Source organism: Numida meleagris, chromosome 8 (assembly GCF_002078875.1).
Source record: "Numida meleagris isolate 19003 breed g44 Domestic line chromosome 8, NumMel1.0, whole genome shotgun sequence".
In the NCBI taxonomy this organism is placed as follows: Eukaryota; Metazoa; Chordata; class Aves; order Galliformes; family Numididae; genus Numida; species Numida meleagris.
Genome location: NC_034416.1, coordinates 11,442,221 through 11,468,369, shown reverse-complemented (window position 1 = coordinate 11,468,369; position 26,149 = coordinate 11,442,221). Strand labels below are relative to the sequence as shown.

Genomic DNA, 26,149 nt, shown 5'->3' with positions numbered 1-26,149 from the left:
CTTAACAGTAAGTCACCCCAGTCTGAGCCCCAAGCTCAACAGTGTGCTTGAATTTAGCACACGATCACAGCTTTCCCTAGCAAAGGGAAAGGTAAGTTGTTAAATACCCCAGATTTTTCGAGCAACTCTGTGTGGTTGGTGTTTCCCAACCGTCAGTTCAAAGTACACCCCTGTGGGGAGCAGTGCTTAGAGCTCCTGTTTCCAAGTACTTTTTTTTTTTTTGTCTTCCACTTTTTCCTGTGACATATCTCCTCGCACTGCTCTGCTCCAGGCAGCAGGAAAAGGACAGCCATAAATCCGCCACCGGCTCACCCAGCTCTCTGCCTTTTCTGCAGGTACTCAGCCTTTTTTTGCGATCTGGTTCTCTTGTGTTTGCTAAGGGGCCAACAAGCTTGTAGCTCACAAGGGGCAGGAAGGTCTTGGGGAAGCTTGCTGCGGCTGGGACAGAAGTGATTGTGCAGCTGAGGAGCAGCCAGGAGAACCTGCTGGGTGGAAGGGGCTTTGTGGAGGTTTAGAGTCCAGGCAGATTGGACGTGAGGCTGTCAAACACTAAACGCCATCTGTGGCAAGAAGTACGAGTTCCTATGGCTGCAGGGGTGAGAAGTCCTGGTGAAGCTGTGACTGGTTTTATGCTGTCAGCAGGGCTTTGTCAGCCATTTCCCATGCACTCTGCTGCAGAAGGGCAATGCCAGATGATATGAATCCAGCATACAAGAAAAAGCCAAATCCTATTGCCAATCAAGGCTGTTGAATTCCCCATATCTGCATGCTGCATCTCCATGAACCTCTCGTATCAGCTTCATACTCTGCTTGCTGCTGGAATGAGTTTGAAGGCAAAAAACAAGGTGAAAAGGGGTCAGTGTCATCACTTGTTTTCCTGATTTGTGCCTCTTGGTGCTGCCTTCGTGTTAGCAGTGTTTCTTTTCCATCCATTTCTTTCCCTGAGAGGCAGCAGGAGAGTTGGGCTTGCCCTGCACAGTGGTGTAGGTGGGGAACCTAGCGAGGGTCTCAGAAAAGTGAATTGACATTTGCATCAGGATTTGGGGCTTTTTGAGAGAGAGAAATAAATGTAGGTAAGCTGTTAGTGATTTGAAGGAAACTTGACTCCATTTGCTATTGTCACAACTCTTCTAGTTTCTACAGCTTGGTTTTCTACAGGTAAAATCAACCAAAACTGAAACAAAATGAAAATTTCTCCTCCCTCAAATACCTAATCAAGCTGTCAGAGCCAAATCCATTAATTTTTCATAGCGTGGTGCAAAGATGTTCCCAGGATCTGGAGAGGACACTGGAGAGGGTGAGATGGACGCATGGTCCGTCCTTAGTGCACGAGCTCTTGGGGAACTCGGCCATAAATGAAGTGATCCAGTTAGTTCTCCAGATGTTGCCCCAGCCAGGGGATCTGGCATGTCCTACCAGAGCCAAGCAGGGGTCTGAGGCCCTTCTAGGGAGGAGAATTTATTGCTTCTGTACTTGTGCCACCTGCAGGCCAAAAGAAAACCCATTTGTACTCCATTCATGGCTCAGTTCACAGCTGCCTGGATCATTTCCCATAAGCAGTCGGATGTTCCTAACCTTCATTTTTCTGTGGTTTTGCACTCTGTTCCCAGCTCTGAGATGATGTCCTGGAAGGAGAAGAGTATGAGACCACCCCCATGTTTCATCCAGCGCCTGGACCACCTTGTGTTGACTGTTAAGAGTATTGATGACACTGTTGCCTTTTATTCCAAAGTCCTGGGCATGGAAGTGGTGACTTTCAAGGTAACAGGGCTGGCAGGCAAGTCTTGGGTCTCTAGGACTTGGAGTTGCAGTCCTGGGCTGGTGCCTGGTCCCTGTAGATCTAACAGGGGCTCTGGGTCATTTCCATAGTGTGGGGATGGTAGAACCAGCACAAGATGCAGGCCATTAAGTTCTGAGTTTCAACAGGGTCAAGCTGAGTCAAAGGAAGATTCAAACCACATTGAAAAAGGAGCCAAAGTGACCAAAAAACAAAGAACAAAATTTTCAGTGAAAAACAATATCTAAGACTGAAGAAGACCAGCCAAACTCACAAAACTTCTTGTTTTGATATTTCATAGAATCATAGAATGGTTGGGTTGGAAAGGACCTTAAAGCTCATCCAGTCCCATCCCCTGCCGTGGTCTGGCTGCCCCCCACCAGATCAGCCTGCCTAGGGCCCCATCCAACCTGGCCTTGAGCATCTCCAGGGATGGGGCATCCACAATTTCTTTGGGCAACCTGTCTCAGTGCCTCACCACCCTCAAAGTAATGAATTTCTTCCTAACATCTAATCTAGATTTCCCTCCTTTTAGTTTAAAGCCATTTCCCCTTGCCCTGTCACTATTATACCATGTAAAAAGTCAGTCCCCCTCTTGCTTATAAGCTGCTTTCAAGTACTGGAAGGCCATATTGAGGTCTGCCTGGAGCCTTCTCTACTCCAAGTTAAACAAGCCCAGATCCCTCATCCTGTATTGATAGGAGAAGTGCTCCAGACATCTGATCTTCATGACTCTCCTCTTAAACCTCTGCAACAGTTCTGAGTCCTTCTTGTGCTGGGGGTCCACTGGCAAACCTAAGACAGGATGATTAACCTTTTCAGAACAACACCAATGCATCTCTTGCCTAATCATAGGGCAACTTGACTTTTTTTTTAACATATCCATTGCACCTCATTAACTCCAAAACCTATTTCCTTCTCTCCTGCTCCATCAGGTGTCTTAAAATCAGTTCTGCTCACATTCCAGGGCTATAGTTAGCAATGATCTGATTTTGAGGTGGGCATAAATAGCAGCTTCCTGTCTTGCGTTTCCACAGAGCTTGGGACTCAGTTACCATGTGATCCTGCAGAAATCTTGATGATCTACAAAGAAAAGAGGTGCCCAAACCTCACTGTCTTCCCACTGCCTCAATTTTATTCACTCTGCAGTTATCAAATTGTGCATTACTTGCATGGCTGACCCACAGGCAGGATTTCCAGAACTAAGCACTTATACCATCAGAGCTTGGAAGTAGTTGCATGTGGCCATGGAACTTTCTTGGGTCACTGCATCTGGAGGGATGTTTTGGAGCCTTGCAGCAGCCACTTCTTGCCTTGTGTTGCCACAGCAAGGGCCCAAAGTTATCAGGGTTACAACCACATCCCCAGGACTTTCAAGACTACACAGCTGAGGGGATGCTGAAAGCTTCCAGTCCAGGAAGTCTCATTGGACATTGATTCTTTTCTCTGGGGACAGGGAAATCGCAAAGCTTTACGTTTTGGCAACCAGAAGTTTAACCTGCATGAAGTTGGGAAGGAGTTTGAACCGAAAGCTCGATGTCCGGTCCCTGGCTCTGCAGACATCTGCCTTATCACAGACGCACCCCTGGACCAGCTCCTGGGTCATCTGAAGGTAAGGATGGCTCAGAATATACACAAAGCATTGTAACCCTGGGAGGCATTAAGCCAGAGCCTCACAAGTGACACTTTCAAGGTCTGTGTTTTGGGGAATGTCAGAATTTTCTCATGCAACAACTCACATTTGCAAGACTGGAATCTTTTAAGATTCCCTTGAGCATTAAAACCCTGCTCTTATTTTTCCTCCCAGGCTTGTGGAGTGTTCATTGAAGAAGGTCCCGTGGCCAGGACTGGTGCTGTGGGACCAATAACATCTGTATACTTCCGAGACCCTGATGAGAATCTGATTGAGGTTTCTAGGTACATCACAGATAAGAGTGAAGCCAGTGGAGGGGAACCCTAACCATGACCCATGCTCTGCCTGTGTCCCAGCAGGAGGTCTGATGCAGAGGTAAGCAATCATTTTGTAAACCTAGAACAAGACTCAACTCCCAGCTGTAAATACAGAACTGCATGAACCCCGAGAGCTTTCCCAAGACAGGATCAGCTCTGGCTTGCTCAGCTCTCATCTCTGGATACGAATCCTACTTTTATAAATCACCATCAGTTGAGATTTTATGGCTTTGTTAGAACATGTGTCCTGCTGAAAACCACTTCCTATCTAGAAACTGGGAACTGAGCTCCAGTGTCTCATGTACAAACTGCTCACAAGGCTGAAGATCAGCTCAGCTCTGCATTAATACTTGAAAAGTGACAGGGTTCTGTTCATCTGGGATGGGAGAAATCAGCAATGAGGTGGCTGCATGGAGAGAAGGATGTGTAAAGCTAGACACCTCATCACTGACTTCCATCCCAGATGAACAGAAGCCTGTCACTTTTCAAGTCCCTGCAAAAGTCTAGCTGAGGGAGAAATACAGTGCTAAGGAGACAGTGGCGTCAGGCAAAGAAATTCCACACTGGCTCCACTTTCAGCCCAGCCTGGTTGTCTAGTACTGTCACTATCTGAGTTTCCTTCTTTCTTTAATTCCTTCAATTTTTTAAAAGCATAAAAGAACAAAGACTGGTTACTTGGGGTTTTTCAAGGAGAGCAGTTCCCCAGCTGGCCACACTGCGGTAGTAACGTAATCATCAAGGAAATAGTGCTGGAAGACAGAGTTAACTTCTCTGACCTCTACAGTCCAAATCACCTCTAAAATTGAAGCAATCCGCAAATTGAACTTTTGAAAAAAATATTTTTCTGATGGTATATCGTGTAAAGTCCACGGTGGAAAAAAATCAAATCCTAATAAATGCAGTGCTTTCTGTTACCCAAAACTTGTGTTATTGCCAGCGGCAGGAGTGAAAGCTGCCTGCAGTTCGGATCAAACCCCCTGTGAGAATGAACGACAAGCGTTCCCATGAGACATGGAAACTCACCCTTTGCCCTGACCGAGCAAAAGGGGACCTCTGGGAATGGGGACCCCAGGGAACGGGGACCTCGTTCCGGGGCCGCGGCCGCTCTCCAAGGTGCTGACGGCTGCCAGGAAGCGTGGCTCCGACCGCCCCCAGCTCCACCGGATGGGGCTTCCCCCTGCCCAGGTTCGTGTTCCAGCCCAGCCCCATTCTTTTTGGGCCTGGGATTTTCCTCATTGCCAGCAGATGACCTTCCTGGCTCCGTGTTGGAAGTGTTTATTTCACTGAGCTTGCTACTGTGGATGTGTTTGTGAAGAAAGGACTCCTTTTCTTGATTTTAATTAAGTGTACGTTTTCTTGGAACAGCAGTAGAAGGAAGGGCAATGGATCTTTTCTTACTCAGATGTGAGGAGAACTTAGGAACATTGGTTGCATCATACTAATTACTGAATTATCCTCGATGTCGAACGAACTGGCCCATAGTTTCTACAGACCAGTTCCTCTCAGATTGAAGACTGATGACAATTAATGATCTCAGCTTCAGCTTATCCCCTTCTAGCCTCTGCTTGCCTCTTTTGGTTTTCTCTTCTAGTTCAAAAGCCATTCTATTGCATATGTTTGAATTAAAACTGAAAGACTACATGATGTGCCATTAGATTTTTAAGCAAAAAATGAATTCACTTCATTTCTTTATTTAGAAAGATTCAGTATTACTATGCTAGACAGTACAAGAGGATTACATTATGAGTGGATTACATCAGCTGGTCAAATATTTGTTCTGGCTAGGAAGTTCTTTGCAGAGTCCACTACTAGCAAGCTAAAAATGAACCAGCCCACCTTCCTTCTTGCCTGTCTAGTCCCATCTCAGTCCTCTCAGCAGAAGGCAACCCTGAATTTCCCAGCAGGTTCTGTACCTACATCACGATCGTACTGGAAACAAGTCATTTGGATCAGCAGTCACAGTATTTGTTTGACGTGCATAGGAATATTGCATAGTTCTCCATATTGTTGCCCAGAAAGAACTAAGGGTAAAAAACCTTTCAGTGAATGGTTACTCAGGAATACAAGTCACAGATTTTACCACAGCCAGAAAGGGGTTACCCCTTTATGTTTTCTCTCCTGTCAGGAGAGAGAAACAGGAAATTCCCAATGTGAGTCACAGCATGCTTGTACTCAAGTGACATTCCAGAGCTGCCCATCTCTTCACTGACTTTAGAGATGACTTCTGGCAAGCTAGCTCTGATAGGTGCCGGGGTGATCTGTCCAAACCCAGGAGGGATGATGTGCCACAGCCTTGTGATCACCTTGCAGGATGTGTAGGATGTAGATGTAGGAGTGATATAGGATTCCTCAACACCTGCCTTTCATTTAGATAAGGCTTAGAGGCATTAAGGGTCATTTAACCATTCCTTGTATGTAGAGAAGTGACAACAACTTCCTAAATGCTGGACATATTGGAAGGTTTTGCTGAAAAAAAAATTCCTTCTCTGCTTGAGAGCTTTGCAGGCAGGGCTTTTTACAGTAAGTCTGATAGATTTTTCATCTGTCCAGTACAACTACCTCATCATGATCCAAAAAGTGCTCAGAGGAGCATTAAGAAAAGCACACATTTTGCAGCTGAGTGATCTCCTCTTCCCAGACTCAGCAGTTAGGCATTCTATACAGAAATAACCTTGAACACAACTTTAAAAATATCTGTTCTCTCCTTTGTAGGGAACCAGCTTCCAGATAATATCCCAGGATTTGCATAGATTTCCATGGAAGTTTTTGGCATCTGTGGTCACCTTTCAGCTACTCAGAAACAACTGAGTCAAATTTAATCTGTGTACTAATTACACAGACACACCTTTTGCTTCATGGACTTCTTTGATACTAATGCATCTACTTTGACTTCAAGGGATAAGAACTTTCCTATCACCGGAAATGAATAGTAAAGCACCAACAAAGAAAATCAGTTTCTCTGAGATAAAACCCTCATCAAAAACCCATTCCTTCACAGGCTACAGGCCAACTGGGAGCTATCTGACAGGTTCTCCAGATTGTCCACCATAGTGATGATGGTTTCTACCTTTTCATCTGGAATCACGTGAGAGGCATTGGATCGAAACTTCTTCAGGAGTGATTCCCTGCTTAGAGGCTTCCTCCAGTGCCCATAGAAAGTGTCACATTTGCCTGTCAGGACATCCCCACTGTTCAGGAGCAGTGCCACCTCTCCATACATTTTGTCAAAGTTGGCCACGTTATCTTCAGGGTGCTCCACTACCACTTTGTGGAGCAGTTCCCTCAGCTCCTGCCGGTGGATGCTGCTTTCTGTGAAGGAGCTGAGGCCCACTTCTCCATCCAGCAAGGCTGTACAGGCATTGAACTGGAAGGAGTGTCTGGCCTGGTGTTCAGAGTTGGGGAAAGGCCTATTGATGTACTTTGACACTGGGATCTTCAGCACAATGGTACGGATCAAAGAGGGAGAGAAGGACCCTGCATAATTGATGAAGAGGTTCCGAACAGACAAGGCAGCATCCACGACCCAGTGCATCCCCAGGTGGGCTGGGAATCGCTTAAAAGCAATATCCTGCTTCTCCAAGAGGAACTCATGATGCTCACTTGGTGTGGACAGTGGTTTGGGTTGATAGATGCTGTAAAAAGCACTGAATCCAGAGCAACCAGAGATATCATCCAGAATGAAAGGGTTAGCTTCCATTCCTCGGGCAGCCAGCAGCGCTGCTTCAAAGCCCAGGCGGGTGGCATTCCCAATATGCAATGGCTTGGCTTGTGTGGCAGCATTTGCCATGGGTGCTCCTGCAAGCGAGGCAGCAATGCCCAAGGCATGGGTGCACTGGGCCATGCTGAGAGAGAGCAGCTTTGCAGTGGCTGCAGCACTGCCCATAGTACCGACCACTGAAGGAGGGTGGAACCTAAAGGGGAAATTGCAGGTATGAGAATGGAAGTGTCAGTGGAAATCAGCCAGTAGAAATCTCTTATGGATCTGTGGCAGATGGGGTTCACCTGATTCAATATTTAGCCATATGCAGACTAAGCACCTGCTTGAAACTTCATTGGAGAAAAAAGAGTAAGATTAACATCTCCAGAAAGCACTTTTTTGTTTTCTGTAAGAGATGGCATGACTTGTGCCCATCCATCTACATTTTCACCCTAAATTTCACCCTTCCACACAAATAAAGTGTCCTCATGCAACACACCAAATGGAAACACCTCCTGGTTGATATTATCCCTTGGGCCACATCAGAATCTGTCATCTTGATGGTTATTTTTGAGGAAAGACCATTGAAGGTCACCAAATGAAAGTGAGATAAGTGATGCCTCATCAGCCCTGGCAGAATTGGTCTCTGGCTCTCAGCAAGGCTTTATCCTCATCTTGAGTTCAGTGGGTCTTAAAGTGGCATTTTAAAACCCTGAGCAAGCCTGTGAATAGATTCACCAACCCTCTTCCCATGTTCACTCTGTGTGGCCATGTTGAGTCTTCAAGAAAATACGGTTAACCTCTGCTCTTGTTTGAGGCCTGGACATTTTCTCAGAGAGTTTGGCACAGTGGCACTGAGCCTGTAAAGCCTGTGAGCTACCACTAGGGGATAAGCTGCATGCTCATGCTTGCTTTTCTTCCTGAAATTGCTACGCCACTCTCTAGCTCTTACCACTCATGCCAGTCTACTAGGTGGAAAAAAAAAAGGAGACTTACCTTTTGGGAATGTTGTGAGCCTCAGTGGAGAAATGCATGAGCCTTCCTTGCACTTCCAGACCCACATTAAATGCCAGCAGGAAATCCAGGCCATTGGGTTTGGAGTTCAGAGGTAGCATCTGAGAAGCTGCTAGCAGTGCTGGCAGAACAGCCCCCGATGGGTGAGTAGCAGGGTGCCAGGTGTCGTCAAAGTCCATGGAGTGAGTCTGTCGGGGAAATGTAGATAAGGACATGCTAGTGAGCTGGGTGAGAGCTGAGGGGATCCTTGCCAATATCGCTGAGGCTATAGCAACTTCCACCTGTCATCCAGAGATCCCTATGGTTGCTGGTTATTTCCGTCAAAAAACAGTTGCAAGACTACAGAGCAACCCATGACTTCTTGGTCTCCATTGCCCCTCCAAACCACCTACACATCTTCCTGTAATACTAATTAGAGTTTTGAAGGCACTACAAAGCAGAGCTTCTCCTCGAAGAGCCCATCTTACCGCAACGCCATTAGTGAACGCAGCCAGAGTCGGGGATAGCTTCACACCAGGCTTGCCATAGACATTGCTCACAGCAACTGAAGAGTACAGCTCCTGTGGAAAGGAGATTCATATGAGGGCCTTGAGGGATTGTATGATGCCTTCCTGCAAGGCAAAGTCCTACAGTATCCAAGAGATAAGGTCATGGTTGTGGTGGTGGGGTCACAGTGGGGACCACATAAATACGCAGTAATATGAGGCTGTTCCTACCAGGCAGTACTTCAGAGCAATATCAAACACATGCGTTGTGCTGCCCACAAGGCCAACTCCAATGCTGTCAAGGATCATCCTCTTGCTTCTGTGACGGACGATCTTGGACAGGTGCTCAGGTCGAACCGCGTGGATGAAGGAGGCAAAGCTGCTGGTCACGGTCTCCTCCGGAGCACTCCTGGCCACCACTGCAGCACCAAAAGAGAGAGGAGGGGGTTAAAAGTTTATGACAGCTCACAGCTCTTCATCTTCTGGTCTTACTGAATTTACTGAGGAGGAAAGACAGGTGGAGAGCTCAGGATGTGGCCAGCATGTCCCTTGGGTCACACAGCTGCCGCTCTGGGTTGCTCTTCTTGCAGTATCAAGGGGGTTCAAGTGAAGCATTTCCACACGTCAGACTCGTCCCCCCACTTGGGTTTCAAGCAGCCACCTTTCAGTGGTGTCCCAGACGTGTCAACATGTCCCTGTCTGCAGAAAACGCAGAGCAGATGCCCTGCTACATTACCAGTGGAACCCTATTGAGAGCTCATCACATAAAAGAAAGCCTAAGCTTGATCCCAATTATGTGCTATAGCTTCCATTACTTTTGCCAAGCAGCATTAGACCCAAAGCCTGGATTTTTCAATAAGCTTGGTCCTATGAGGTAGTGAGGAGTCTGGACTCAGCCAGCAAAGTTCTTAAGGCCTGTGCACTGAAAAGGATGCTAGTGCTTAAACAGAAAAATGCCTTTGTATGTCCTTTCATTATTCAGCTCAATATATCAGAGGATTTATAGCCTGTGTTTCAGAAGGGCATTAAACCAGAAGATCACCTGAGCTTGGTATTCAAAGGGAAGTTTTTCTCCATCTCTGAAAATAACTTTGCTGGTAGATAGGAAGGAACACGTTGAGCCTCCCAGGAAAAAGTCAGTGTATGTATTTATGACCTGTAAGGTAGAGCTGGACAGATAGCACAGACTATTGGCACCTTTATACTTGGAATTCACCATTTCCAAATCTTTGAAGGTGTTACATTTCTATGGGAAATATCCATTTCGGAGCCATTTTTATTTCAGTGACAAATTGCTTTGTTTTGATGAATTTATAATCCATAGAGTTACAGTTATTATGATCCACTATAATTTATAATATCATTATGAGAGCTCATATAAGAGTAGGAAAATGATAAAATTCAATATAGCTAGTATTTACATGATTTCAACTCCATATATGTACTTACACGTGTGTGGTGGTAGGGTAGACACGTGTACAAATAAACAAATAAAGCCAAACGAAACCAATGCATGAAAAAGTTAAGATGAGTGAAACAAGAAAATAAGAACACTTTCTTTCAGCATCTTAGAGCAAACCTCATCAAAATCAACAAGTACACATGACACTGTATTTTTTAAACAGAAATTTTCCCAATTAGACAAAATGACCATTTCCTAATTTCACTAGGATGCATTCATTCTTAAATGTCATGCCTACTGACTCACAGTTTGCTTGCAATGGTGTTTGGACTCACCTAGAGCCGGGGAGTCTGAAATCCACTTGTAAACACAGCTGAGAATGTCATCATTGCTGTGACTCACGGAAAAAAATTCACCCCTCACAGCAGCTCTGCAGAATGGATCACTATAGGAATCTGTACCACTCAGCAGTTTGGAAACCCTTCTGCAGAACAAATCGTGCCCTCCCTGTGGGCATCTCCAGTACACTGCAAATGGGAGCTCCAGTGCCCTCGAGGAGGGGGAAACTGTGAACTCCTACTGGATTGGAGAGGCTGGAGGAAAATCTGCCCGAATTGCGCTGCACCCGTAAAATGTTGACTGCTGTTTTGCTGTCATCGGTTACTCTTTGTCACTGTGGTAGTGATGTTTTTTAACCTTTCAATTAGAGACATTTAATGACAGCAGTGTTTTCATTCTGCTATGCAGCCCTACTGCAGAACTGAATTAAAAAATAAGACACTGTCTAATAAAACTCTCTGAGAGCAAATGGATTTGGATAGATTATTATTATTTCTGATGTTCCAAGTGTTTAAAGTGCCACAAATTGCATTTATTTCATTAAGAACCCATTCAAACAGAAGTTAATAAACAACATTTATAACAGACCAAGGGTCTGCACCGCCCAGCTATGTTTGATTTGTCTGAGGTGGGAAGCTGTATGCAGCTGTGAGACACGGAAAGTTATCGGGGAATCTCTTCAAGTAACGCTCAGAGGAAGGACAGATGTGAGAAAGATGTAAGGGAAAATACAGGAGTTAGGAATCTAAGCAGTGACAGCTACCATTCAAATATCTTCAGTTTATGGCCAAAGTGTAAGAATTTGGAAAGTCTGGTTCTCAGTCAGTTAAAGACTCTGTTTAAGCACATGGCTAGCAATCAACATTTTTATCATTTGTTCCGCTCGGGGCAATAATTAGTGAAACAAGACCCCCCCCACGCACGCTTTATCTTCCAAGAATTTGAGAGGATTAACTCAGTATACTTAGCAGGTACACAATTATCTTGAGAGGCTCTTTAAAAAAGGATAGGGAGTGTTGTTCGGCTCAGAGATACAAACCGTGAGCAGCAGTTTTATGCACTTGCCGGGAGCTTGCCAGGAACTTCTGGGATTTCTAGAGCAAAGACAGAGAAAGATCATTTGTCACCCAAGCTGCCTGAAATTTTTCGGAGCTCTTTTACTGGTTGTGCCTCTAACACGGCACTGGAAGGCACAGATCAAACGAGCGGATAAAGCTCACTTTCAGAGCCGACATATTTAAAGGAGAAAAAAAAATATTTTCCAAAGCTCAGCCCGGTGGGGGTGCCAAGAGCAGCCAGGGAAATCGAGCAGTGCAGTGGAAGGGGCACACAGACATGCAGACCTGCCATGGGATCCTCCTGCAGCCATGAGCAGGACCAGCTCCGAGTGGGCAGGAGGACACAGAACCACGCAGCACGTCCCAAAAACAGCAATCCCACCACAGCAGCGGGCAGGACACGTTTGGGATGTATAAAAGAACCAGCCATGGAAGGAAGGGGTTAGTAAATGTGAATAAAGTGTCTGTGAAAACCATCTGGTTTTGTTAATATCGGGGCAGGTTCCCATTTAATGCCACGACAATTTTGACCACTCAGGGAACTGCCCGGAAAGCGACAAGACCTCCTGAAAGTGAGAAATGAAAGATCGGAGATGGAGAAGTTTTGTACACAAAATAGTATTTACCTGCAAAGTTAAGAAGACCATTCTGGTGGCTGCTCCCACTGCTTAATGCTCAGCTCTGCGCGGCTCTACTCGAGGGTTGGGAGAGGTGTTCGTCTGAAAGGTGCTTTGGTGTCAGGGTTTATATATGCTTCTGAAAGGCAATTTGCTTCTTGTTGGTGTTTTTTTTCTTTTTTTTTGCAACTGAATTTCAAGTGAGATGACATCAGCCTCTGGGGACTGAGAGGGTGGGGGGAATTGATGAGGAGGGGTGGCTTTTCTGTGCTAAACAGAAGGGAAACCCCTTTGGTTTCAGGAAATAATAAAAGATTCAGGACAATAACTGACAAAGTTCAAGGAAATTCCTGTCTCCAAAAAGCCACAGGTGCCAATATGTGAAGCAACTGGCTGCAAGCTCCTCCTCCAGAGGAGGACTATAAAACTGGTACTTACCAGGAAATGAGAGGGACAAGACCATCTTCCCATTGAGCAGAAGTGTCACCAACCCAGGTAATCCAAGCTGCACAGGGAGAAGTGTGGCATTGGTGTTTCTCTTTGATGCTTTTTTTCCTTTTTTTTAATAATACATCCATTGTATTATCATTTGGCTGAATCTTTTCGTAACTCTCCTCCTTGCAAATAGCCAGCTGCGCGATGTTGCCTGCCGTGTGCTGCCGGTTCATTGAGATCTCAATGCAGATCTGAACTGTGGGCTGGGGCTTCCAGGGAACATCGGGGACTTTCATTCCCAAATGAACCTGTGGACCATGGGGAAATGCCACAGCTTTGTTCTTTGTCCAGTAGTGTTTCCTGGGGACATTTAACATTCTGCGTATTCTGTACAGGATATCAGTTTGGCATGGTACCTCTTGCACTGAAAGCCAGGTTGAATTTTTTACTAAATACTTGCCAGACCTTGGTCACTGCAAACACAGCGATGTCTCTCAGGCAACTTGGTGCTGTTTTTCACCAGATGAGAAGCAGGGCTGTGATATTTATTGCAGCTGTGTAGCCTTGTAGTGCACTGTTAATCTTGCTGTGTGCTTATCCAAAAGGCATTGCATTTCATTCTTTTAATATGCTTATCTTGAAAGACAGTATTTTCTCAGAGCTGTGTTAAATGTTGGTTATCATTAATAAGGTGGGATGGAAAACCAATTGTGAAGAGCCACTGGGGAATAACTGTCTGAAAAGTGAATGTTGTGGTACTTTATATATATACCCAATGGCACGCCAAGCCTTGCTCCTGCCTTCCATGGGGATGATGTCCCAACATCAGCATATTCCCATTAATGGTAGGCAAGGAAAACAAGCATGGGAAGAAGTTAGTGTGAAGCAGTTGTACACAGTGATGTCTGCAAAGCGCAGGTGTAAAGGCAAGGTGGGAAGGGGAACTGGAGCGGAATGGCCTTTTCTGGAGGACATGATGGGGATTTATTGTAGGGGACAGGGTGCTCTGAGGCTGCAGATATGTGGCATGGCTCAGAGGCCACACTGAGGGCAGAAGAGCAGTGGTTGAGGCAGGACCTCACCGGCAACTGCAAAACTAAGGCTGGAGCATGCCTGGAGCAAGAGGGAAAAGGAGAGAAGGTGGAGGAGGTTGGTGGTTGCGGCTTTGCCCTTGCTGCCCGAGGATCATCCCAGGCTGAGCATCCATTCAGTAGCCAACAATCGGAAAGGCCTGGCAGTGCCCCACTGATCCTCATGGTTTCCTGGGCAGTGGCTGTGCTAGCTGCTACCCTGTACAGAGAGCCCTCAGGCAGCAAAAACGGATTTCCCATGTCCTTCTTCACCTCCACACCACCCTGCATTGCCTACACCATCCTCACCTCAAGAGCTAACTGCATGAATCTCAAGGAAGGACTTGATCCCCCCCTTTCTCTGCTGCACCAAATAGGGAGCAGAAGTGTTACGCTTTCCATTTTCTGTGCCGAATTGTAGAAGCAGGTCCTTACAGAGTGCTGGAGGAAGCAGCTGTACACTGTGGATAGCAGCAGCACTAATGAGTGACTTCATTGTAGGCACAAGAGAGGCTTGGGCATACTTCAAAAAGAGAACACCACTGTTTCCTTTTTTCTCCAACTCTTGGTGCAGCCCATTACTGATGCTGTTACCACTGAGATCAATTTGGTGTGTCCTTATGTTGCCTGAAATAAAAGAAGGAGGTTATGGACTTTGCCTACCAGCTGCTGAAATGTTTACAGGGCAGGGAGCACACGTCTGCGTCCCCAGTGTGAGCAGAGCAGGTCTGCAGCTGTTTTCAGCCCCAAAACTTTCTTCCTCCCACGGGAAGTTCCTTCATCATCCTCCTTCTCATGTCTTGGTCTAAATCCTCTTGTTTCCTTTCCCTTTATACCTGCGTGTCCTGATACAGCACATTTAGGTACTTCTCAGATGTCCTATAAAGGAGAGCACTGCAAGAAGAGGGAAACAGCCTTATGGGTTACATCTTCCCATCCCTCCCAAAACCAAGCTATTGCAGGCTCTAAAACTGCTACCATGATTAATTACACAAACCAAGTGAGTCTGCAAATAGGAAATCACTCCTCTGAGCCAAGCAGCCACCCAGCCAGCCCATCTTCCTCCATAAAATCCTTCTCACCCTCCTCCAGAGACCAACTCAAAACAGAGTGCCTAGAAAGTTGCTGTCTGAGCTACTTCAGAGTGAAACATCTGGAGGAACTCAGTATCGTGTCCCTGTTCCAAATACAACCACTGAAACCAAACTGCTTGCTTATATCAGAGTGTCTTATAAAACATAAGAACCTCATGGAGTGCGCAGGTGGCTGCTGATCTGATGTTTCTGAGAGCACGTTATTTGTGAGGGCCTTCTGCAGGTCAGTAATTCATTCCAGTGTTTGATGTTATAAGAGAGCATTCCTCCTGCAGCAGTGTGATGTGGTGCAGCTTTCTGAACTGAAAAACCCAACTTTTAGAGCAATCAATCAATCAAATTAATTAATTGTTCCCCAGATATGGAACATGTTCCTTCTCCAAATTTCATGAGAGTCTAATTTGTTGAATCAGTTCTGAGCTGTTAGGAGTCAATACAGACTGTTTATCCTTCATTCTTTCTTCTTGTGAAAATTGAATCCTTTAAGATAAATAGAGGAAGGAAAAATGTTTGTTTTTTAATGGAACAAAAGAGTTCAGAAGCCACTGGTATTTGCAAAACAGTGTCTATCTGCCTGGGAATAGTGTGTGTTTAAGAGCAGACACTGAGATTCAAGTTCATTAATACTCACACAATTGTTCTTCTTTGGGTGGTGCAGAATCTGCTCCTTCACTCCTCCTCACTTCCCATATCAACAGGAGCGCTGTTTTCTTTTCTTTCCAAAAGGCTTTTTGGAATTGCTGAGAACAGAATACATCACCTTCTCCCTTTCCAGCTCATTTAGGTCACAAAATATTCTAAAAATACCAAAAAAGCAAGAACATTACTGTTTTATTTTCATTTTTGTTTCCTAACAAAAACCTCCAGAGAGCAAACTCCAGCTCATGGTACCCAGGAGTGCAGAGGAATGGAAATGTGGGGGCTGCTTACAAATAGACGAGTTAATGGTAGAAGTATGAAGGGTTTGAAAATAGACTATTTAGTCACTGGGGTTTCAAGAAAGGGATGGAGCTGGAAAATTCCATCTGGAAGGGAGGCTGTGTATGCGTGTGCAGTGCCTGCCTGTTTGTCTGTAACAGTGGATAAGAAATGTCCTGGATTGGCTCAAAAATACTTTGTGGGTTTAATCTGAATGTTTGTTCATTTGTGTTAGGGTATTCATTCCTCTCCATCTCCAGCAGCCCAGAGAAGAGGAGACTGGAACCATCACCACCACCTGCAATGCTTTGGGGCACCTAAACATGTTTTTGCCAGAAATCTTTGTTGCCTAAATAGGTTGTGTGTGTTTTTTCTGGATAGGCCTCTGGAAAGTAGGCACCTAAAGTTGTGCTTTGAATAGAGCCTTTGTCCCAAGTGATGAGGAGGGAGGCACGCTGGAAACACCTGAGCCTGTCACCAGCTTCTCCCTCTTGGAGCAGGGGCAAGGCTCTGGACTCTGGCTGAGTGCCCGAGGCCGAAGAACTCTGGTCTAGACACAGACACATGTGGAGAGACAGTGAGGTTGTGGGGGTGACCACTGACACTGTTGTTTTGTCTGGAAGGGCCATGGCGAGCACGGCGGGTTTTGCAGCTGTCTTCTACAGTGAGCCGGCTGTGTTGGGGCTCCTGGCAAACGTCGTCAGCGCCTTCCTCCTCTGCCTGCAGAACTTTGCCACAGCGCACACAGGCCTCAGGCCGCAGGGAGCAGAGGATGTCCTCGCAGGTGGGTGACAATGCTCACTGGGGACACTTCTGCCAGGAATCTGGTCCAAACCCTCCATCTGCCATTCCCCAGCCTTCATAGATCCAAACCAGTCTGGTGCTCCTGGGCCCACTCCTCCTGCTGAGCATACCAAGGGGCTCAATAGCCACACACCAAGACTCAGCCTAGAAATCTGTCATAAAGGTGGGAGCTGAGGAAAAGTCAGAGGCCATAGGACTTGTCACAAATGTCACTTGTGGGATCTGTGGTGGGATGTCCCCAGGAGTTTGGTCTTCCTGTGACTCGCTTCCCTCCTGACATATTGCTGTGTCTCTCAGGTGTCCACCTCATCCTGATTGGAGGCTTTGTCCAGCTCCTGGCAGGATTTCTTGCCTTCCGGAAGTACGACCATCTTGGAGGCGCAGCCTTTCTCACCTTCTCTGCTCTGTGGAGTAGCTACGGGGCCACACGCATCATTTCAGCTTCTTATCCTCCCTTGCAGAACATAACTCTATCCTCGGAGAAAGCCAGTGACCTCCTGTCCTCCACCATGACACACCTCTCTACTAGCCAAAGTGCGGTGGCAGGGCTTGTGGCCTACATCTCCATTTCCTTTATTCTCTCCTTCTGCTCAGCCACAGTGAACTACATCATGCCTTTCATATTTGGGGCCATTGCTCTTGCCTTGGTGTTTGAGGCTGTTGCACTGTTTGGCCAGTGGGCCCTGATAGTGTCAGGTGTCATTGAGCTTGTCATTGTCCTGTGCGGGTTGTATGGTGCTGTGGCTCTCCTGTTGAAGGGCATCACACAACGGTACATCCTTCCAGGCTTTGGACATCCCCTCTTCAATGTCTTGCTACTGGGGTCAGCACAGAAGAGCTCTTCCAAGGCCATTGGGGAAGAGAAGAAAAAGAATACAAAGTATGCTGAGCCAATGGCCCTAGGCAACATCTGTGATACTGTCTCTCCATTTATATTCGCTTTTTACTTCTTTGGGTACATGAAGACCTTCTGTGTTGGAGCAGCGTGGATATCCATCATCTCCAGCTGCCAACTTCTCTCTAGCTTCTACAGCTATCTCAGAGGTGATGTCTACTACACTACCAAGTTTGGTGTCCACAGCCTCTTTTGGCTGGTAATGTCTTGGGAAGAGTTTGTACTCACCACCTTCCTTGAGCCAGGCAAAGCTCAGGAGAGCAGGGTGGGAATGTTTGGAGGGTGGTTCTTCTTGGTTGTTGCCTGCATGCTGTTTCTGATGTCAACCCACAAAGACACCCTGGAGATGTTGCAAAATGCCTCTTTCGTCATCCTCACGTCTGCCTTCATCCATCAGATCCCAGTGTCGGGTGCTTATCCATTCCTTGGGGCTGCCTGTAGTCTCTGCACTGCTCTCTCGATGTATGCCACTTTTGCCAGCCTTATCAACTCCATCGGGGAGAAGGCTTTGATTCCAGTTGGCAAACAAGCTATGTCCAGTTCAGCTCTTCAAACCACACTGATGGCTGCCAAAATCTGCTTCACTAGGTCCAAGAACCTCCCAAATGGCACCAAGGCTGAAGTGCCAGATGCCTTGTTCTACATCTGCAATGGCCTGGCAGCAGTCTCTGCCATCCAGGGTACTCTCAGTGACCCCAGCAGACAGCAACTCTCCATACCCTCTGTGCTCATCCCAGGAACCATAGTGCAGCTGTACGTCAGCAGGATCCAAGTTCAAGGAGGCAGAAGGTTTGGTTGCATTCTCCCATTCTGCTATGCTGCCTTTTGGGGAGCATGGACCTGGCTTCGGTTTGCAGGTAACAAAATGTCAAGCTTCCTATTTTGCTGTCTCAAAACCAAGGGATGCTTTTAGGAGACTTCTGTTTGCTTTCTTCAGTGTAATTCCTTCTTGCAAAAGATTTACACAAGACTACCAATATTTCTTCTTGTAAAAATGCAAAAAAAAAAAAAAAAAAAAATCCAAATAACAAAAACCAGATATAATGACCAAACAACCTGGCTTATACTCATGGAATTGACTGCCCTTGATGCAGTCTCTTGGTGCTCTGACAACTACAGGAGACTGAGCTGTGTCTCTGACCCCAACTGAGGTAAAGATTTCCCTGCTAAACTGTTGTGAGACAACACTCAGATTATCCCAGGACTGTTATTTCAGAACAATAGTTCAGTAGACACTTAGGTGGCAGAAGATTCCATGTTCTGCATTGATGCTTCAGAAGCCTGAAGCAATTCACCCTAGCTGCTTGTAGACATGGAACAAGATCTCAAAATGTCTGGGCTTTAAGAAGCCTTGTTCAGCACCATGTTCAGAAGCATTTCATATGGCTTCCCTGCTAGGTCCTATTGAAATGAGTACCTCTGGGAAAGCTTAAAGCTATTGCCTAAGAGGCAGGAGGCTGTTAGTCTTTGCAGCCAGATCTTGCTGTCTTTTACAAGCTGGAAGTAAAATCATCAAGTTTTTTGATAACCATCACCAGTTCTTTGGTTAATATCTGAACTAGTTTGCACAACAGATACAATAGATTTCAATGTTTCAATTCAATGGGATTCTTCATAGCAGTCACTATCAATTAATTTGAATTGTAGTCATTTGAGCTGCAAATATGTCATTCTGTTAATGGCTTGCTCACAATGAAATCTTCTGGTCCTATTTCAGGCCACCTGATGAACATTGGTGTGGGGAACAGTGAAGGATTTACTGCTGGTGCTATTGCCTTCTTGGTGCTTAATGCTTTTTTAATTATTTTAGGTAAGTCTCAGTACCACAGACAATCGACTGTTGTGGAGTGTTTGGGGCCAGATCACTGTTCTCATCTGTGGGCATTCTGTGGAGGAAATGCACAAGAATGGGAGCCTTGGCTCTCTCTGTCACGCCAATGAGGCAAGAACTGAAATGTTTTGCCTACAGCCAGTAACAGAAGCTGAGCTGGGCTTAGAAGAAACAGTCACAAGGGAAAGGAAGAACAAGTCAAAGAAAATAAATGGTTCAAATGAGGTGAAATTGTTAGACGGATTGGTGCACTGGCATATAACCACAGTCACACTCCAGCCCAGCTGCTGTAAATCAGCTTCTTCTTGGCTGCCCAATAAGTGTTTTCCATGTGAGCACAGAGTACTGGCAGATGAACAGCTTGGCAGTTTGTCTCCTGAAAGCCAAGGGCTAACTAACCCCCATCCATATCTCTGTGAACAGGGAAGTCGGATCATGTACAATTAAGTTCATTTATGAACTCTTCTGCTGTTTCACACACATTTTTACAAGCGTTTCTCTGATGTGGGTCCCTTCTGTTTATATTTCTTTCCACAGCTTCCACTTTTAATGTGGTGCTTCTCTGCATGACCCTGGTAGCTGAGCTCCTGAGCATTTGTTTTCTGCTCTTCACACTTGAGAACCTCCCTTTGCCATTTGAAAGTGAGTTGTAGGTGAACTTGGTCCTCAAACCTTCACCCAGTGAGTGGGCATCTCTTTGGGGAACAATATTCTGCATAAGTTCAGTATGGAAAAAAGCAAGCAAGCAAAAGATTGTGTCATCTTTCCCTAGAAGACTGGTGCATGTGCAAGCTGCAGATGCTGAGCCTTCTGGCTCCATGACTGCAGGAGGAAACGTTCCCTCATAACATCTCCAGCTCCTTGAGCTCCCTAGTAAACATCTAGTATGGCTGATACTGCTGGACTGAGATGAACTCCTGAAGTTCTGTACAGTTTTACTTTCTAGTAGCAGTTTGGTGAGCCAAGACTTGGAGTGAACGAAATATGCCATTGACGTGAATGGATGTAGTTCTGTTCAAATTCTGGCTTTGTAGCAAGTGAGACTGATTTGTAATTATACACAGTGCTTTAGAAAGATGCTTTTTTAGAAGGTTTTCCACCAGCAAATTAAAAAAAAATGTCAGGTAGACCAGCCTGGAAATGCCTTGAATTTTCAGACCCACAAATGTGCTGGACTGTAAATGTTGTGTGACAGGAAAAACTGAAGTAAGTTTGCAATTCTGGGAAGACTAGACACAAAAGAAAATAAAACTTTGCCAGCACTCTTCCTTCCTTTGACCCTCTGTGGTTTTATTTTCAGTTGTAATGTTATGCATCTTCAGCATCATCTGCTTCTATGGAGCAACAGCATCACTTGCAAACAGCATGTTTGGGAAGGACCTCATGATGATGGGACCCTCTCTGTTCACAGTAAGAGATGTTTTGCATGATGATGTAGCTTCCTTATTTAGGTGAATATTCCAAGGTATTCAGTCTTACCTAGAGGAGTTCAAGTTTCTATCTCCCTTTCTTTCACCCATTTACTGCCATTTGAAATCCCTGTCACAGCACTGCTGTGGGGAGATTTGAGCTGAAAACAAGGTACTTTCCTTTAGGAATAATGTGTATGGAAACTTGGAGAAGAGGCAGGGACATTTATAAATTTAATGTCACCTGCTTTAGGTGAAGCACACCTTGAAGTACTGCCTCTGCCCTTTGACAGCCAAGAGAGCATGGCACAGTGAGACCAGATCATAGAATCATAGAATCATTTGTGCTGGAAGGGACCTTTAAAGGTCATCTAGTCCAACGCCCCTGCAACAAACAGGGACAGATCATCCCCTGCGTTTCATATGTTGGCTTTTTCCCAGTCTAATGACTTTGATTACTGCCAGGCTCAGAGCTCTAAGAAAGACACTGAAGATCTCCCACCCTGCATCTGCCCCAAGTCCTACTGTACCAGTGGCCTGAGGACCATCGCTGACTTGCTGAACACAGGGGCGGTGTGTGGGGTCCCGACAGACACTGTGTATGCTTTGGCAGCCTCCTGCAGACACCCTCAAGCCATCGAGAAAGTCTACAGAATCAAGGTGTGGATACAAAACTGGTGTCTTATTACTTGTATCCTGCTAGCATCCCATAGATCAGCAATGTGCGCAAATAGAAATGGGAACCCCTTGTTTCAAGTTGCTCTGACTCAGAACTAAGAAGGCAGAGTCTAGCAGGAGTTTCACAAAAGGCCATGGACCATTTTTTTAAGCTGAGCAGCTGGTGAGAAGAGCACTCGCTGATCTGGGTGTGTAGCACTGGGAATTAGCAGCTTTCTGCTTCACTGAAGGGGACAAAACAAAAACCCAAACTGGAACAGCCCTGACACGTGTCCTAAGTGGGTCCAAACCTGTATTTGTCCTCTCTGCCTCATGAAGTGCTGAATCAGAATCCCAGGTTTAAATTTGCCCAGACTTTGGGAGACATTCAGTGCTGGAACGAGACCCAAAGTTTGCACCTTAAATACATCTTTTGCAGCCTGGCCCCTTCTGTTCTCCATGAGGCAATTTCCTGGCTAGCCTGGAGAAATAAGCATAACAGACTATCTCAGCTGGCACTTAGTGTGCACATCAGCAACAAAGGCAGTCTCTTCTGTCCTGCTTTGGTGCCAATGCTAACCTTCCTTGTCAATGAGAGAATATAAACAGAATGTAAATACATGCCCAGTTCCTTAGTCATTTGGCCCTGCTGAAACTGATGTCAGCTGAGGACTGAAATGACTCTACTTTGTGAGCTCTTTTATTTTCCCTCCATATCATCGCTCACTTTATAACAAGCTTATGCCAAAGCATCAAAGAACTGAAGTTCTTGGTCATGTAGATAGCAGTTTCAGGGTGTTAGATTCCCCTTCCACTATCCTGTTGGGTTTTCTCTTGATTCATACCATCATAAGTTAGAATAAAATGTAAATGTATAAGACATTAAAAACACTGATAATGACAAGAAAATTGCCCTGCCTGAATTGGTTGTGTCTGAAGCAGGGGAACTGGATGCACCCTGCCAAGATCCCAAGAGCAGCCTACTGTCCTCTCTCTTCTTCAGTTTGCACATGCAGATTGAGCTGAGGCACAAATCAGAGCACGTGGCCCCCTCCTCTGCTCAGTATTTTCAGAGGAGATAGAGCCTTACTTGCTTGGAGCCTGTGGTCCCTGGGAAGTTTATAGACTAGGACTCCAGTGGGCTTAGATCTTCTCAATGCATACTTTTTTGTTTCTGTTTCTGTTTTTGTAGGACAGGCCTCAAGAGAAGCCTATCTGCATCTTCATTTCAAACTTGGATCAGCTGCGAGCAGCTGCTCCCCCCATCAGCCCACTGCTCTGGGAATTCATGGAAAACGTTTACCCTGGTGGCGTTGGCTGCATTATCAAGAAAGGAGAGTGGCTGAAGAAGTTAGGTGAGATGAACAGGACAGCATCTTTCATGTTTTCAGCAATCTATACACTCTTTGAGATGTCAAGGGGGAGAGCTTCTGTTTATTTTACTCTGAGAAAACACCTCTTACACATCTTAGTGCTGTGGTTAGCGCAGGGTGTTAAAGAATTGGAATGACTCATAGGCAACAGGAGTCAGCATGATGATCTCTCTAATCCAGTCAGACTCAAAGAAAGGGAGGCTCATCAGCCTGGGAGGGTCACATCTTGCAAGTTCATTGCTGTTAGCTAGGAATGAGCAAGCTCTGGGTGGAGGATCAAAAAGAGATGAGCAGTCCAGAACAGAAGGATATACTTGGACCCTTTTCCTTTCTACCATATGGATCAAGAGAAAACACTGTGAGAAGCAGTATGATTCCCACTTACACCACATTTCTGGGAATCAATGGGAATATTAAAAAACAGAGAAGCAGTACGAGTTGCATGCTAAACTGGTGGAGGTGTGCGGCAAAGGGTAGAGAGGGTGGGAAACAATTATGAGGAATTTGAATCTGGGATCTAGGTAAATCCATTATCTGTGAAATCAGCTACGCTGATCTCCAGCCGTTAAGGTTGTGAGATTTTCCCTTCTGATTCTTACTACTCTCTTAGTCTGCAAATTGTACAGCTGCTGTCATGGATTTCTGATCAAGGATACTGCTTTTCTGAAACTGTGCAAGGAGTCTTGTCATTTCATTTGGCGTATGGAGCAGTCACTTGTAAGGAGAGAAGGTCTTCCTCCTATGCCTTGCCAAGTAGACCTCTTCCAGCATCCTCTGTCTGTCTTTCAAGGGGTTGGAGAAGGCTACAGCAGAGTGGGAACTCAAGACAGCATAATGATCAGAGTGCCTGACCTGACTGTCCTGGTGCACCTCATTGACATGACGGGACCTTTGGCAATCACATCTGCTAATCCCAGTGGAGAGGTAGACAGCACACATCATGACATGGTCATCTCGTGAGTACCCTGTTCACTGCATTTCTATCACCCTGCAAACCACCCAACAGGTGGGCAGCCATCATGATTTGATGCCCTATGTGGAGATGAACTTCAACACAAGTCAGTATAAAATACCGTGTAGCTTTGTTTCTTCTTTTCCCTATAGGCGTCTTGGCCATAAGCTGGAGGGTGTTCTCTGTGATGGAGAATCTGATGAGGTGGTAGCATCAACTGTGGTCAACTGCACAAGGATTGATGAAAGTGAGTGTCAGAAGCACCTTTCCAGCAGCATATTCCAGGGTTGCCCCCATTCCTTTCAATAGTATCAAACTGGCAGCACAGAGTGCTCAAAGAGTAACAGGTCACGAGTGCCCAGACGTCTGCAAACAGGTTGACATGTTGACAAAAGATGTCCTTGGAGGGCCTCTGTATCGGCAGAATGAGGCAGTGGGGAGAAGCAAAGCCGCGCAGCAAGATCTGCCCTATGAGAGCAAAAATGCTTCAAGTGAGAGGGTGGATGCTTCTGAAAGGAAAGGTGTATGTTTCTTGCAGACCACCAGAATGAAGGTAGAGTTCATCCACAGTGATGTAGAAACACAAGCTGTAGTCCTGTTAGCTGGCTCTGGGTCATCATTTGGGTGGGATTCTTTAGTGGAAAACTGAACTCTTGAACTCAGCGCTGTGTTGGTGTTGGTAGGTGCATTTGCTTTCTGACAAAGTTTATTATTTGGAGGCAATATGCATCTAGATGCCTTTAGTGGTTCAGTGTGTTTCTCTGTGTTGGAACATAATTCCTTTTTCTTTCTTTCTCCCTTTGGGGATTATGCTAATTTTCTCATTGCTCTGGGAAGGTGGCATCACCATCTTGAGAGAAGGCTGCATACCAGCAGGCAAAGTGATGCAGATATTTGAAAGAGTGAAGAACAGAGCAGTCTGACACCAAAGAAAACATCCCCTGAGCAGAGGAACAGCATCTACTCTCACAAAAAGACATGAGGTGTCCCACACCTCGCTGGAGCACGTGGCCTTGTGAAAGCCATATCTTCTCTAATCAAGCACTTACCTCCTTGGGAAACAGCAGCACTTCCCACCCAGTGTCTCTCCTGGGAGTGTTCTGTGGCTATTAATTGTTTATCTCCAGTAAGTGCCTGAAACCGCTGGGAAACCTGCCCACAAAGTGCTAGCAGGATCAGGGGCTGATGCTTCACTGCAGGAATTCCCAGAGTGCCCACGTTTCCTGAGTGCCTCGGACTGCGGACTTCATGCCTGCCTGTGTACTCCCTTCTACAACACTCAGATCTGTGTATTTTAAACAGCTAAATTCAACTAAATAAATTTTCTTTTTGGAATGTAAGGAAAAGACTTTGGGTTTCACTTGCTTTCCACCAAACTATTTGTCCTCCAAAAACTGCAAAGCTCCACTGCTAAGCGCTAGGGGAAGAAATAAATATTGGAAGGCACAATCCTGACGGAGGGTGTACAGCGAGTTATTCACCCCTGCCCTTCTCTGGTATCCTTGCAGCCACTCCCTGCTTGGGCCAGGGCACTTCCCTGTTGGTCTTGGGGTACTCCATGCAGAAAGCAGCAGCTGATGTGGGTCCGTGGTAAATTGAGGCTGAGGGGAAATCAGGGAGGAGGGGAATTCACTCTTAATGAAGATAACCCTTATAAAAAAACAATGAGCTAGGGCTCAAGGGCTGGCTTCAAAACACAGATGTGCAGTTCAGATTTGGAGGGTTTCTGTAATGTTTTTCCCTGTACCAGAAGCAGCGTCCAAGCAACAGATCTCTGCCAGTTCCCTACAGTTGTTCCTTCTCCTCCCTCCTGCTCTGGGCAGGCAGATTGTTCCCTTGGCATGGATGCAATATCACCTCCTACCACCCAAGGGACAAGCCCCTTTCCAGCTCCCCTTTACCATAGCTTTGGAGTATCCTTCTCTGCTTCTTTTGGGCTTCTCCCCAGGGTCACATCAGAGCAGGAGTTCCCTCCCGCCCAGATCACCAGATGCTTCTCTGAGACCTGAGCAGCCAAACCTGGTGGAGCTTTTGGGGCTGCATTCCTCCCACACCTCATTACGAACATGTAAACAAACACTGACTGGTTCTGAGCGTGCTCAGCTTGCTTTGGCGCTGGGGTTGTTGTCCCTCTGCTTCTCCTCGAGGTGCAGCCTGCCATTTAGCCTGCGCTCAGAAGTCTCCATAAATAGCAGATTTGACTCTGGCTCCAGGTGATGGATGTTATTTCACTACCCACAGTCCCAACTGAAAGTCTTTGGCATCCGTTCCTCGGGTCTGAACACAGACTGCCCTTCACGCTGCAACCTGGAGCCTTCTGACCCTAAAACCCACCTGTACCCTCTGCCGAGAGCACTCACTGTAAGCTGTGC

General features: G+C 46.0%; 3 protein-coding genes across 4 annotated transcripts; 2 read left to right on the top strand and 1 right to left on the bottom strand.

Annotated features, from left to right (window-relative positions):
- GLOD5 (glyoxalase domain containing 5) lies at nucleotides 212-6,861 on the top strand. Of its 2 annotated transcripts, none has more exons than XM_021406316.1 (5): nucleotides 212-335; nucleotides 1,611-1,761; nucleotides 3,234-3,389; nucleotides 3,585-3,785; nucleotides 6,440-6,861. In XM_021406316.1, the coding sequence occupies exons 2-4, from the start codon at nucleotides 1,618-1,620 to the stop codon at nucleotides 3,735-3,737; spliced, it is 453 nt and encodes a 150-aa protein (XP_021261991.1). In that variant the 5' UTR covers nucleotides 212-335; nucleotides 1,611-1,617; the 3' UTR covers nucleotides 3,738-3,785; nucleotides 6,440-6,861. The 2 variants fall into 2 exon arrangements, with proteins under 2 accessions (XP_021261991.1, XP_021261992.1); XM_021406317.1 differs by lacking the exon at nucleotides 6,440-6,861 and adding an exon at nucleotides 4,665-6,400.
- Nucleotides 6,720-13,151, bottom strand: LOC110403338 (cis-aconitate decarboxylase-like). Its single transcript, XM_021406453.1, has 5 exons — nucleotides 12,912-13,151; nucleotides 9,155-9,370; nucleotides 8,906-8,998; nucleotides 8,421-8,626; nucleotides 6,720-7,638 (listed from the first exon to the last, which is right to left on the bottom strand). The coding sequence occupies exons 1-5, from the start codon at nucleotides 13,149-13,151 to the stop codon at nucleotides 6,720-6,722; spliced, it is 1,674 nt and encodes a 557-aa protein (XP_021262128.1).
- Nucleotides 15,877-25,084, top strand: LOC110403462. Its single transcript, XM_021406664.1, has 10 exons — nucleotides 15,877-16,640; nucleotides 16,958-18,412; nucleotides 19,273-19,365; nucleotides 19,924-20,028; nucleotides 20,687-20,796; nucleotides 21,261-21,455; nucleotides 22,645-22,807; nucleotides 23,616-23,781; nucleotides 23,930-24,024; nucleotides 24,615-25,084. The coding sequence occupies exons 1-10, from the start codon at nucleotides 16,421-16,423 to the stop codon at nucleotides 24,698-24,700; spliced, it is 2,688 nt and encodes an 895-aa protein (XP_021262339.1). The 5' UTR covers nucleotides 15,877-16,420; the 3' UTR covers nucleotides 24,701-25,084.

Excerpts from the sequence above, each read along its gene's own strand:
- GLOD5 (XM_021406316.1), top strand. The coding sequence starts at position 1,618 with ATGATGTCCTGGAAGGAGAAGAGTATGAGACCACCCCCATGTTTCATC. Across the intron at positions 1,762-3,233 it reads TGGAAGTGGTGACTTTCAAG|GGAAATCGCAAAGCTTTACG; the intron begins GTAACAGGGCTG and ends CTCTGGGGACAG. Across the intron at positions 3,390-3,584 it reads AGCTCCTGGGTCATCTGAAG|GCTTGTGGAGTGTTCATTGA; the intron begins GTAAGGATGGCT and ends TTTTCCTCCCAG.
- LOC110403338 (XM_021406453.1), bottom strand. The coding sequence starts at position 13,151 with ATGTTAAATGTCCCCAGGAAACACTACTGGACAAAGAACAAAGCTGTG. Across the intron at positions 9,371-12,911 it reads CAAATGATAATACAATGGAT|CCCCCTCCTCTCTCTTTTGG; the intron begins GTATTATTAAAA and ends ATAAACTTTTAA. Across the intron at positions 7,639-8,420 it reads GCTCACAACATTCCCAAAAG|GTTCCACCCTCCTTCAGTGG; the intron begins GTAAGTCTCCTT and ends TTTCCCCTTTAG.
- LOC110403462 (XM_021406664.1), top strand. The coding sequence starts at position 16,421 with ATGTGGAGAGACAGTGAGGTTGTGGGGGTGACCACTGACACTGTTGTT. Across the intron at positions 20,029-20,686 it reads CCTCCCTTTGCCATTTGAAA|TTGTAATGTTATGCATCTTC; the intron begins GTGAGTTGTAGG and ends TTTTATTTTCAG. Across the intron at positions 20,797-21,260 it reads TGGGACCCTCTCTGTTCACA|GCTCAGAGCTCTAAGAAAGA; the intron begins GTAAGAGATGTT and ends GATTACTGCCAG.